This window comes from Struthio camelus, chromosome 1, assembly GCF_040807025.1.
Source record: "Struthio camelus isolate bStrCam1 chromosome 1, bStrCam1.hap1, whole genome shotgun sequence".
NCBI classification, from domain to species: domain Eukaryota; kingdom Metazoa; phylum Chordata; class Aves; order Struthioniformes; family Struthionidae; genus Struthio; species Struthio camelus.
Genome location: NC_090942.1, coordinates 136,235,300 through 136,248,760, shown reverse-complemented (window position 1 = coordinate 136,248,760; position 13,461 = coordinate 136,235,300). Strand labels below are relative to the sequence as shown.

The window sequence follows — 13,461 nt, the reverse complement described above, 5'->3', positions numbered from 1 at the left end:
ATATTTCCATTGTTGTAGCATGATGTATATTCTCCAGGGGATGTAGGTCCTACTGTAATAGCATATAATAGCAAAGGATCATGAATCACAACGTACAAAATTAATCTGACATTCTGAGTCATGGTTCTGAGAATACTCAAAGTGTAATAGGCATCTCTTCAAGTGCAAGTTTCCCTGCCGGAGCAACCTCTGACACAGGGTTTAAAAGATTTATTGTAAAGTCTGTGCAGTAATTTATTTTCCAACGGAAAAGTTTTCATTGAAAATTTTTAAGTTTCTTAAAATAGTAAACTTAGTGCTTAAACTTAATGCTTTAAAAGCACCTTTTTAATGGACAAACTTGAAGCAATTTTTACATTTAGAAGTTGGAAAGCCATCATAAATCTGAGAAAGGAATCACTATCTACTTCTTTTCTTTACAGAAAAAGGTAAACTAAATTCATTCCTTAAAAATGGTTGTATGTTTCCATGAAACTTAGATGTAAAATGTACATACTTTTGAGTTATATATTATCTACAGTTTTTCACTACTCATACAAATTTTTCCAAAGTTGGTATACAAGACAAAATTTTGAACTGAGTGAAACCAATTGCAAACTTTCACTGATTTCAACAGAATTACAGTGCAGTAGCTTGCATACCTTTTCCAGTATACTTGATGATTACAATCAGAATTAGCATCTACACAGCACTTTGCAACTTCAGTATGCTATCTGGCATACTAAGTAATTAATCTTCTTAATACCCTAATCTATTAAGTTGGTACTACCTTGGTGTAAGAGAGGGCAGATCAGACTTCAGAAATTCTGTTTTGGGTTCTTATGTAACTTCAAGGGAACTTGAACTCATGGCAAAAAATTGGATTGCAAATGCATTTAGCAAAATACATACAAATATTGTAAAATTCAGGAGTTATTTTGTCCTTTTGATAAGAATTAGTGATAGGATGAGTTTAATCCATTGTTAAGCTATTTCAAAATGATGCTAGGAAAATTCTCCAATTGCTCCTTTTACAGATGTATGGCAACCAGCTTCATCCATATGTGCATACCCCATTTGAGGGGATATGAGATATATAATTTTTTTAAATTAGAATATTAACATTTTATTCTAGCTTTTACATAAAATACTTTATTAAGGAAATACTGGAGATATATATTTATTCTCAAAGAGATGTAGACATGAAAAATATTAATAGATATGCCATCATTTTAGCCTGTAGTTCTAGCAAAATTATATTAATTCTATAGACAATTCAATAGTTGCAACAATAAGTTTTACTCATAATGCTGACTGGCTATGCAGATGTATGTTTTACTTAGCTGATCCGCCAACAAATGTAACTTAACATGGGAAAGACCATATAAGCAAGCAAGCAACCTAACTGACCCATTCTTTTCTCAGCTCAGATCATAGGACAATCTTCAGGTAAACATTTCTGAGTGCTTTCACATCTACCAAGCTTTTTCATTTCAAAGAAATAATGCCCAGTTAGCATTTCTGTGCTGTTTTATACAAACAATATGCAGTCTGTCAAGCAACAGAGGTTGAGCTTTATTATTTTCTTATATTAGAAACATAAATACTGTCTCTTACCTGAATGGCTTTGACATGTGATGCTGGCTGTTTTGACATTTTTAAGAGAGTCGTATCCCTGCAAGCAAAATGGGAAAGTGTTACAGGCTATGACATTCTGATAGGTAAGGGAGATAAGCTAGAACTTAACCCATGCCGCTTCTTGACAGGCATCCATTTCATCTGCCCATCTCCTGTTTCTGTCTCAGTTTCAGAGTTGCTTAGTTATTCCTCCCAAATACCTGAAGGGGACAGAACACCTGAGCTTCCCCAATTAATCTTTCATAGCCACAAATGGAGCTATACCTTTCTCATTAAAAACAATAATGAGTAGAGATAAGAAATCTTTCAAATATTAATGGCATTGTAAAATGAGCAAGAATTAAAGGAAATATTTGAGGATAAACAATGCATGACTGCCTCTATCACACTATGTATTTGGGAATTATTAGAACTCTAAACCTTCTTTCGAATGAAATGTAACTCCCTACAAAGTACATTGATAAATGCAGACATAACCATCTTCTGATCCTTTTCAGATCCTTGAAAATCTCTAATCTATACAGACTGAAAATGATTAAGATGGTTAAACTGTAAAGGTCTCTTTGACAATTGCTAGGGCACAAAGAAGCCCCTCTTCAATATAGCTCCATTAATTTTCTTTAGCAATAAGATAAAAAAGAACAAAGTTTTTCATAACATTTTACGTAGCTAAAAATATAGACTGATACAGAATTGATACACAATAACAAAGGCAAACACACAAAAGTCAACGGATTCCGTAAAGGTCAAATAAAAAATAAGCTTAAATTTTTACTAGCAGCTTAACTGAAATATCCCCTTGGCCTTTTACTGACTTCCACTGAGATTTAGGACTTTAACCGGACTAGATCGTCATCAAACTCTGGGTATCTAACCTATCTCACTACAATGAAAAGCAAGATAGTAAAGTTAAAAGGTGAGAAATAAGTATATGTTCACTGGAGAATTCATCGACAACAACCAAATTACAGCACATTTCGGCTACAATATTTTACCTGAGATCAGAAAGATGTCTGAGGAAAGCAAAAAATGACGTAGGAGAGAACAGTAGAAATATACTGAGAAATCAAAAGTGGGTCAAAGGCTTTGGTACAGCGAGGAGTTTAACTGTCCCACTGAAGCAGGGTCAAAGAAGAGTGTAGGATGGCTCCAGCCTGGAAGATCAGCCTGAAACCGTATCGCTCCAGCTGCAGGCAAGATTTGTCCTTGCCTACTCTCAGCTTTATGCGAGAGCTTTAAAGCCGTGTAGGATTCTGACCAGGAGAACTTAGAGTAAAAATGACCTGCCATTAGAGGTCTCTCTCTGATCGCACACCCAGCTGCAGAGAGTGCTGGCCAAACCACCACAGCGCAAGGCGGAGGACATGGTCTTCACAGGTGGCTTCAGCTTTAAATTGGTTCAGCTAAATCGGTAAATCGGCACAAAATCCCACCACACAAAATCAAAACAGCATGCTCCCAGGGCATTTTACATTGTAGTTATAACTTAAAACCAAAGGCAGTTTAAACTTCAGAATTTGGGGAATTTTGGGGAAGAAATGCCAGCCACTGAAGTTCGTCACAAAACTCACGTGGATTTCAATAAGTCAAAATTTCAGGCAAAGTTTTATTGCACTCTCTTTCTTTCCTTTTTAAAAATCTCTACTATGCATAGAAAAAAGCATTTTCTCATGACTGCTACACTCTTATACTCATGCGCTGTGCTCTTCATCGCTGGTCATATTCCAAGGTTAAATATAAAACAATTCCCCAGTTTACTGGAAAGAAAGGATTCATAATACAGAAAAGTTTAATTAATTTTTCTTATCATCTTTTCCTCTTTCTAATCAGAACGAAGAATGGAAACAAAAGCACGAGCATGGGAAATTAACATAAAACATTTTAAAACACAGTGGATCTGTTTTATAAACACTGTCACAAAGAAATTCAAGCTACGATTTCTACTATGTGCTTAATGTACTCCTCCATCTTGCGTGTTTATGCATTTCAGAAAACTGATGCATGCTTCTTTGGCCCCCTAAAGCTAAATGGGCAAGGATTTACGCCCAGTCTCTGCTTTAAAGCAAGCACAGCGCTAACGTCCCTCAGTGAGCCGCTTGGCGTTCACGTGAAGGCTGTGTTCAAAACGATTGCAATCAGACACTGGCTCCTAAAGACAGATGCATGATACAATTGTGTAGGACTCCTTTTGGAGGAGGTGATTTTCCTACCAGTTCGTGCTGTCCTCATTACTGCCACAGAAATCAGGACAGCAGCACGCTACTGAGTAAAAATAGACGCTCCTCTCTGGCTCTGTTCCCTTCCCTCCATTTCCTGAGCTTCCCTCTAGAACAGCACTGACCATCAATCACAGGAAAATAAACCTGAGATTACAGATGCACCTATTACCTCCTTTGTATAAATACCTTTTCTCTTTCACCACGTCTCAGAGCGAGTCGAGACCACTATGCAGCTTACATTATTTCTGGGATCCTAACCACGGCTGCAAACTTGAAGAAATTACTCCTCACAGTAATTCCCACCTCAGAATTTCACATGTAACCCCTCACAGAAACGCAACACCCAGAGCCTTATTCCCCAGTGTCTTTTTGGCCTCCCCGCACCTTACCTTTTACCTTTTATGGTCTGCATGCAGAGCCAAACTTAGAAAGCAATGCCAACGCTAGTTCAGTTTGGAGCTATTTAATGCGGACTTCCAACGCAAATTCACTTGCTTTCCTTACTTCATAGTGGGAATACTCATGAACAGGACTACTTGACAGACTGAAAGAAATCAGTGTTTTGAGAAGAACCCTTAAAAAACAAAGAACCTATCTTCTCTCCCTCTGCTAAAAATAATTTCTGAAAGGAGTGCAGAAAGATAATAAGCTTATTCAATTTGCTTTAAATTCGATGTGCTATCACAATACCATCTTTTGTAATCTGGACAAAAGATGTACACTAGTATATAGGCAACAGAAAGAGCCCTCCCCCCAGCTGAAAGCTGTCCTTTCCCCCACTGCTGTACTTACGGCATCACGCACATGGGTATTTTGGACAGAGAACTGCAATGTATTATCTTATAAAAAGGCTTTGACAGGAACTGCACTACTGTGAAACCCAGTTACTATGAAGAAGGAAGAGAAGCCCCCACTTTGGAGCTTCCAGACTGTCATACAAAACTTACTACATGCTCTAGGCAAGTGCAATACTATTTTCTAAAATACAGTTGTCTCCCCTACAGTTACATGTTAAGCTTGCAGTGAAAGAACCCCTCTCTCACCACCAAAACCCCAACGTAATATTTCACTCACTATAACAAACATACAGAAAACACTAAGCATGTACGTATGTACTACACTAGTCAAGCTACTACACAGTTATGCTTCTTATGAGTCACTGGGTATTTAAGTCGCCTTCTGTTTTAAATCTTTTAAGATCCCCAGAGACTATAAAGCAATAACAATCTGCTCTGAACACGTTGATATGCTGCACAAGACATTAAAATAAGCAGAAACCCATAACCATTGCAGTCACCTCACAGCCAGCTAGTAACGAGTTTTCATAAAGAGTCTTTCAAGCTATAATTGACCCCTTCAAGATTAGCTTATTTACTTATATAAGAAAAGTTCCAAACCGTCAAGTGAGTATATACACCTCCTTTTGATGCCGAAAGAGGTACCTTCTTCTATCAGCTGAGATATTGACTGTGATCCTTTTAATGAGTCTGAAATAGCTCCGATGCTTTCAGCCTGGATGGCACTGAGAGCTGCTCCAGGCTGGAGGGGAACTCAGTTTAGAAGCAAAGTGTAAAAGAGAATTCCTGTCATAGCTTCCAGTTGTTCTTCCTAAATATAGCCTTTGATTCGCCCTGTAACTTGGTCCCCTGTGACACCTGACCATCGTAAAACCAGGGCTCAAGTGTCAAGCAGTAGGTGTTGAAGAAACACACCTTTGGGTCCTTTTCCTGCCCTCCCTGTCCCTGCAGTTCTGGGGCTTTTCACAAGCGTGAGGCATATGATGGTAGAAGGTAATGCATAACCTGAAACTTTTCCTGCACTCTTCGGGGCAGAGCGTACCTCCCTACTGCCACGCTGGGAAAGGAAATAATTATGAAGACATAATTATGAAGAAGTCACCTCAGTGGGACTAACTAGCGAGGCGAATGCCACACCAACGTGACTGTCTCATTGCTGGATTGGGTGCGAACTCACTCAGCGGCAGCCCTGGGGTCTTGGCATAGCATCCTTTGCACAGGACAGCCATGCTCATAGGGAGGAGTCCTGAAAATGTGAGGCTGTAGCTGCTATTACTTGAATGTTAGGGGATGCGGGTGAAGAAAAGCTTAAGAAAGAGTGGGGGGGGGGAGTTGCTATAGTTAATATGAGAAGTGAACCATAATTATACAATTGTGCTGCACACGCTACCTGTAAGTGCTGTCTCTGGTGCAGGCTACCGAAGGAGACCACTCATTGCAAGTCATGCGGGGTGCTGCACAAGTCCAGTGTGGGCACAGTCTCTGATTTCCGTCCCCAGAAATGCAGCTTCCAGTTCACTGCCTCTTCAGAGAAGCGGGATTTCCTCTTCAGTCCTTCCTCTGCCGAAGCTGCTCTCCACCTGACCCATGATGCTAACGGTGAGAGCAGCAGTGTCCTCATTGGTGATGCCATACAGGCTACTCGCTGCACCGCTTACTGGGCAAGGACACTTCTGTTTCAGAGCTAATTTTAAGAGAAGATCAACAATTTTCAAAAAAAAGATGCTTGTAACAACTAACAGTTGGGATAATGATTTCAGGGATGATTTCCTTTGACGTTAGCTTATTTGTCCCATCGTTCTTTTCATTTCAAATATCTCAGGGAGGAAGATGACCTCATAACAAGGCTCACAGACCTGTGTGTTGCCTAGAATGGAAGAGTTTGCTCTGTTATGGTCTAAGGTTACGCTTTCCAGGTGATTGAGACAATCTTGAAGCAAAGTAGGGGTCGGATGAACAACCCTCTTTTGAAGGTCCACATTTACATCAAAAGTATTAGGGGAGAACAAGAGAAAAGAGAGGAGATACTTGTGGTCTTGTACATGAATTTATTTCAATGTATATTACAGCAATCATATTACGAATCAGCTTTGGGATACAAGAAGCATACAAAGTTCTTTCTTCCATGTGTGATTAATTCAATAAAGGTTCTACAGTTCAAACTAAGCCATTGTTTACACTTATAGTCCCACTGTCTGGCAAATATGCCTGAGTAATACCTGCTCAACACTGTCCCCTCCAATAGATTTTCACAGCAGTGACAAGTGATCCAACAGACAAATTTATTGATGCATAAATAGGAAGAGAATCTACTTGTGTCACACACCTAACATCCATAAAATATCACACCTAAATTGTATTAAATTATTGGGACAAAAGGAATAAACTCAAATTTTATCATTAATATCAGAAAATGTAGCACTGAGTACATTTGTCAAGAGAAAAATGGACATTTTTACAACTATTTTGCAGAGTACCATTGCCCTTGGATAACCACTGGTATGCACAGTCTCATAACCTATAGATTCATCTACTAAATGCAACAGCAGATGATTTAATAAGTAAGTAATGAGGTACATGTGTATTTCAGGTGAAGGATTCAAAGTCTGTCTGCTAGGGCCAGAAAACAGTACATTAACACACATTATATAAAATTATCTTAGGTACTGAGATCCAAAGGACATAGTAACAAAGTATTTATTTGAAGCAGAATGCCTATACAGTTCGAAACATATTGTCGTTGCTGCGCATTCCTAGAAGCTTGTCTAATTAGCATGCTTCCTAGAACAGCTTATTAGTGTTGAAAATGAAGTTGATGGTTAACAGAAACACGTGTGTACCTTACTTGCTGACTGAGATATTTCACTGTATAATGTCAGAATTGTTTCTTTAGTCTGTTACTATTTAATACGCTTACTTAAATGTTTTGCTTTTTGAGAATCCTCATTGGCACAGTTACCACTTTCCTGAGGCTCCCAAAAGAAAAATAATGTTTCTATTACAGCCCAAAAATGTTTTAGTGTAATACAAACAACATTATACAATTGAAAATGCAAGTCAACAAAGGAATAGGCACAACGCAGCTCACTTGAAATAAGATTTCTTTAAACTAAAAGGTTAAAAAAATACATTCCTGAAGTTTTGCTTCAAATTATCAGGTAATAGTAGCATATTACAGATCTTTGGCAGTGCAAAACCTTGTTTTCCTATCCTAATTTTAGCTCACTAAATTATAGTTTGTTACCAAGTAAAAAGAGTAGCCTCAGAATACGATGTATTTGGTTAATTAATTCGTATCACTATCATCATTTGAACTGTTTTGCAAAGAAGATGGAAATTTCAGCTGCAGTGCAAGATAGACTGTTCTCTTCTTTCAACACATTTATGTTTGAAAGAGTTACTGACATTTAAAAAATCACAATTATGACTAAGATTAAAAAATAAGAAACCTGCTATCAGATAGATTATCAAAAGACTAAGATTAGAGGATCTTGGAAAGTAAAGAACACCATCCATTTTCTAACTCCTACAAATTTTGTTTGGGCTCCTTTCCATCAGTAAAGATGTTTCTATTCCATGTGACAATGATTTAGCTAAGAGATAAAATGTTAGTAGTGGTACCCAGTCATATGAGATTAGTCAGACTACAGAAATTCAAAATACACAGGAGCTAGCAATTACCAGGGCACCAGAGGCCATTCTTGCTTTAAGCTGAAAATAACCTTGAATCCTAGCATGCTGGAAGAATGACAAGACCTCAGCTTTTACTGTCAAAAAAATGCTGTTTAAAGTATGTAAAACATATGTGATTGGTTCTTCCAGTTTCCCCCAATCTATATGAATGCGTGTTCATATGAAGAAAAATCCAAGCACTTTCTCCTGAGTTTCTACTTGTACAGCTACGCCAGCAACAATGACATCAGGCTATTTAAATAATGAATGGCAAAAAATAGCGTGCAAAAATGTTTGCTATTATCTAATGGACAGGAAATCAACAAACATATCTAAATTAGCTGGTTGTGTTTCTGTGACATTTCTGAGCTGCTAAATATTAATTCAACTCTTGCATGTTCTCTTTTCCATATAAAAGCATAGTGATTATTATCACAGACTGTTCCATCAAGAAATAATTAGCCTTGTATTAAGAAGATAGTCTCATTAGAGGCTGCCAGTGACCTTGTTCTAAATTCCAGAGTTCCAGCATCTTTTAATAGCTCTGCTAGCATCATCTGAGCTCTAAGAATTTTTATTAAGCTCTAAAAATTGCATTATGTTATGTTCTAACACAAATGTTAGAACATTATAGCTTTGACCACTGCATTACTCAAAAGCCATATTCTCTGCTGCTTTGTAGTCTGTGCGCAACAATAAAATACTCACTTACCAAAATGTTTTGAGCAACTGACATGTGATGAGGATGTACAAACAACAAATTTGTTTCCATTGGAGCCACTATACCTGGCAAAGCCGGCTAGTACCACAAGAATGAGCAAGGGTACTGGCAGATTTTGAAGGAAATATGAATTTTAAACAACATGCTGATTTTATAAACATCCTGCCTGCATTACAGCAAATGATGCTATAATGATTCAGCATCACTTGGAAAAGAAACAAACATAACATTGCACCATCACATTTTGTTCTGGACAAAAAAGTTTGACAAAATAGAACCATCTGAATTGTTAAGAGAAATTTTGAACAGAAAGACTGCTCATCATTTTCACAGATCAGGATAATTAAAATAAGCACCTACTGTTTTTGCAATCCCTTAATGGACTTTTTTGATGAAGGCCATCCCCCTCAGTTGACTACATCTGCTGAACAATATTAGCTCTGGTCTTCAACGATCAGATTACGAGGCCTCACTTACAGTACAGGAAGGAATTTTGCTGTGGGATCCATCTGACCCAAAGATATGCAAGAACTAGGTACTGGGGGCTCAGCGCCACACAAAACAAAGCGCTTATCCCTTGTGATAAAGCATGAAAAGAAATTGCAGCTGTGCAGGTATTTGTCTCACATATCCACAGCTTCTATCTAGCTGTCATGCAGCTGTGGGAACAAACATAGTAGATGTGAGCAGAACAACCATCCAAAGTCTAAAAAAGCGAACAAAGACTAATTTATCATGCTTCCTCATCAAAATGGCATGGAATGAAGACCTGATTGAGACATGAAAACTGTGCCTGGTTAGAAAGACAGACTTGGTATGAGGGAGATAAGGCAATGGACTGGAAGAACTGGAAGGTCAAGGACACCTTAAAGAAATCAATGCTTTTAGATAAAAAGAGGCAAATTCTAGGACAGCTGCACCAGCGCTCTGAATCATACATGACTGACCAGTCGCTATCTTTGGATTGTATCTGCTGAAGAGAAAATAAAAGCTGAAGATTGATAAACTCTGAGTGTAAAGTTTTTTAAAGTTTGAAACAGTATCAGGAAACTCATCTTCATTCCTATGAGTCATAAGGAAAAAAATCCTTAGCCTGTCATACCTCCAGCATTCTAAAAAAAATAAAATGATTAAGCAAGAATGCTTTCTGTGGTGAAGATATGAATAAATCTACCAGTCATATTTATCTATCTAATAGTCAAACATGATTTATATCATCCCTTACTTTTATCGAATCAGATCTGCTACAGGATCATTTTTCAATCATTTGTGGTTTCCTGCCATACAAATATTACACCTATTTTGAGAAAAATTGCTAAAAGAAGTCAGTGTCAGCACAGGAAGACCAGTACAGTCCTCCAGCTGCTAACTTCTAAATGATGTTTCTCGATACCCAATCAAATCTCAAGTGTTAAAAAGAGTATAAACAGTTTCTCTTAGGAAATCATACAAAGTTTTTTTACAGTCTTCACATCTTACATTACACCTACACGAAGCTGGGTTGTAGACTGGCAGTATCTTCTGTTCAAGGATAACAAAAAACCTGAAAAAGCAACTATAAATATTAAGCTGCTTCATTCAATCACATCAGGCTGTGCAACACAGGGGGTTGCCCTTTGAAGTATATTTCAGTTCTCAAGCTGGAATCAAAAGTGGTGCTTGAAAATCACGTGTCCTGAAAATGACTTTTGAGAACTGCAGGCTGCACCATCTGTGTTTCCTGTGTCTACCAATTAGCAGTGAGGTGCTAGAACATAATCTTCATACTCTGATTGCAGCACACGTGAAGATGTTTACACCTTTATTGCAGCCAACTTTAATACGGAGGATTTATTTTTATAAGGAAAAAGGAAATGTTGTTAGCTAAGGTTCCTGACATAAATTAAACTACACCATAAGGTAAAACCCTGGTTTTACCGTGGATAATTTATAGGGGTTCTGATTCACAGGCATGTGTGGGGGTCGTGTAGGGACATCTGTCAGGATTTCAGTTGATCCACTGCACGGATGGCCAAGCCGTCATGAAGCAACTCCTTACAGCCTGGTCCTTGAGGCAAAACAAAATCAGTGCTGGTTCACCCAAGTGCCGTGCGGTATGCTGGAGCAATTCAGGAGCTGCTTCAACCATCTGTACAGTCAAGGCGGACAGTTATGCTGATAACCTCATCAGTTGTTCCTGTGCAAGACATCTCTATTAGTCAGAAGAACTAAATGCCATATATGCTTAGGTGAATTTAAGTGCTACAGCCTGTTAAACTGTTTTGATGTCTTTGGAGTGCTATCTCATTTTGACTTACTCAAACTAAGTGTACTTTTTTTCCTAGGATTCAGGTTTCCCTACAGGTTTTGAAGTTCCAAGTAGATAGGTCTAATGCTGTCAAGAACATTTATTTCAAGTTACAGTGAGCATGAAACAATATCCATTAGAATGGAACTATTTCATATTTATTTCGCAGCAGAACAGGGGTTAGTGTATCTAGGGACTTCATGAGAAACGTAAAACACAACAACGCACAACAGCTATTTGGCATTAGCTTCCCCTGTGCGCTCTCCCCTCCTTCACTGACTGAACTGAGTCTTTTTTTTTCCTGCAGTATAGGTAAATACATTTTCAAAGACAGGCTTTTAGGGTGTAAAAGCATTCCAGCGGAGGAGCTCATGTGGCATAGCTACTCTGCATTAGATATTCCATGCTTTTTCTCATGTAATGTAAATGACTGCAAAGGATACAAAGACCAGCAAGAAAGCAAGCTTCCACACTGTCAGCTGAAATGAGTAGCAGAAGTGCAGAACCAATATCCATAGAGAACGGGACTCTAGAATAATATCTGAGCCACAGCTATCTTTCAAGTTTCTCCTTTCCCTTAGTTTTTCTTTAGAGTCTTATACTCATTTTTCCTTGGAATGCAACAGCATTGGAAGGCTGTCTTTTAGACATAATCTCAGTTGTGATGTGTCTAACAGAATTAGGATAGATGGGAAAATACTGAAAAGTGATAGCTATTAAGAAAGATCTTTTTTGTTTTAATATAGATCAAGCACTGGCAATTAATAATTTTTGAAAAATTATGTACAACTATTCTTTGCAGCAGATGAACCTACTAAAAGCATGTTTGCATGAACACTTGGGATTTTTTTTTATTTACAATTTTCATGTAAGTAGTGACTTAACAACAAATTTTATTTGTCTTAAATGTTCTCCACCATGTATTTTTGGTGCCCAGGTTAACTGCCGCAAACAAATCCTGAAACTTAACAGAATACTTTAACCTCCTTTGTATTTAAATAAAGCAAAACTATTTTGCACTGTAATTGAGACATAAAAAACTCCCAGGCAAACCACGTCACATGCTGCTCTTTTGTTTTCTAAGCACAGCAAAAGATCCAAGGTTTGTTTGTTTTTGTCTGGATTTCAGTTTAAAAGACCACATGTATTATTTGTCCATATAATTCTCATTGCCTGAATTTCTCTCATATACTGACATTTTTAGACAATAACTTCTGGAAGGTAAATGAAAATATGGCATACATTTACAATCATTTACAATCGACTTTATTTACACCTCCGTATACAGAGTGTGCCAGTGCCTGTGCCTCTCTTCTTGCGTTTCAAATTTCTTCTTTACTCTGATCTTTTTATTTCCTCCAGTAGCAATCTCCTAACATGTACAACTGTTCAATTGACCATCCATTTCATCTGCACCCATTCATTTCTTCTTTCATGCAACTTTATGCTTGAAATTCTGCTTTGGACTTGGGCTTCCATGGAAGCAACCCTTTGTTTCAAGCTAAGCTAGCATATAAACTTTGGCAGAATCAGTCATGTTTTGATCTCGCTTTCCTTTCCTCTTTTTAGCTATTTCTCAAAATCCAACAATTTAGTAACAAATACTACTCAAAACACACCTAAAAACCCATTTACAGTCCTCTAGGCTCAAGCAGTTATTCAACCAAGTTATGTTCTGACTGCATTGTCTTCAAAATAGCATCATTTACAACCTCTCCATGCCAAAATCCACATCTTAGCTGTTTTTTTGATCTGAGCCTGCAATGAACTGTGAGCAAGCATTTCCCTGAAGGCTTGTAAACCTTTCTAACATTAGGGCTTTTGACAGTATTGTTAAGACTGGTTCTTTTATTTTGCAATATGTCATGAACATGTATGGTAATATCTGAACAACCACAAATCTATTTCAGTAATAGATGAAAGTTGAAGAGATTAATTATTAGACGTTAATAATTAATCTTAAGATAAATGTATTTGCTGTTGCATTTTCTATAAAGAGAGGTTTAGGATATTACGCTACCAACTGAATTTTATAATATCTTAATTCATGTATTATTAACACATTGTTTGGTATTTACTTGCCAACTTACATTTAATATTATTATGCTTAATTGATTATTCTTCTTCTGTCTTCAGATTTTACATGGA

The 13,461-nt window shown here is 37.6% G+C and overlaps 1 protein-coding gene across 11 annotated transcripts in view; it reads right to left on the bottom strand.

Moving 5' to 3' along the window:
• Positions 1-5,644, bottom strand: part of SMPX (small muscle protein X-linked) — a 43,328-nt gene extending 37,684 nt beyond the window's left edge. For 4 of the 11 annotated variants that reach the window (XM_068918019.1, XM_068918035.1, XM_068918029.1 and 1 more), the window contains exons 1-2: positions 5,549-5,644; positions 1,597-1,654 (exon numbers count right to left, since the gene is read on the bottom strand). In XM_068918019.1, the coding sequence (XP_068774120.1) occupies positions 1,597-1,654; positions 5,549-5,613 (123 nt within the window). In that variant the 5' untranslated portion in view covers positions 5,614-5,644. Of the gene's footprint in view, positions 1-1,596; positions 1,655-2,612; positions 2,834-4,225; positions 4,338-5,211; positions 5,374-5,548 lie in introns of those variants that run through there. The other 7 variants (XM_068918053.1, XM_068918090.1, XM_068918074.1 and 4 more) reach the window with 7 other exon arrangements.
• Between the last annotated feature and the right edge of the window lie 7,817 nt (positions 5,645-13,461).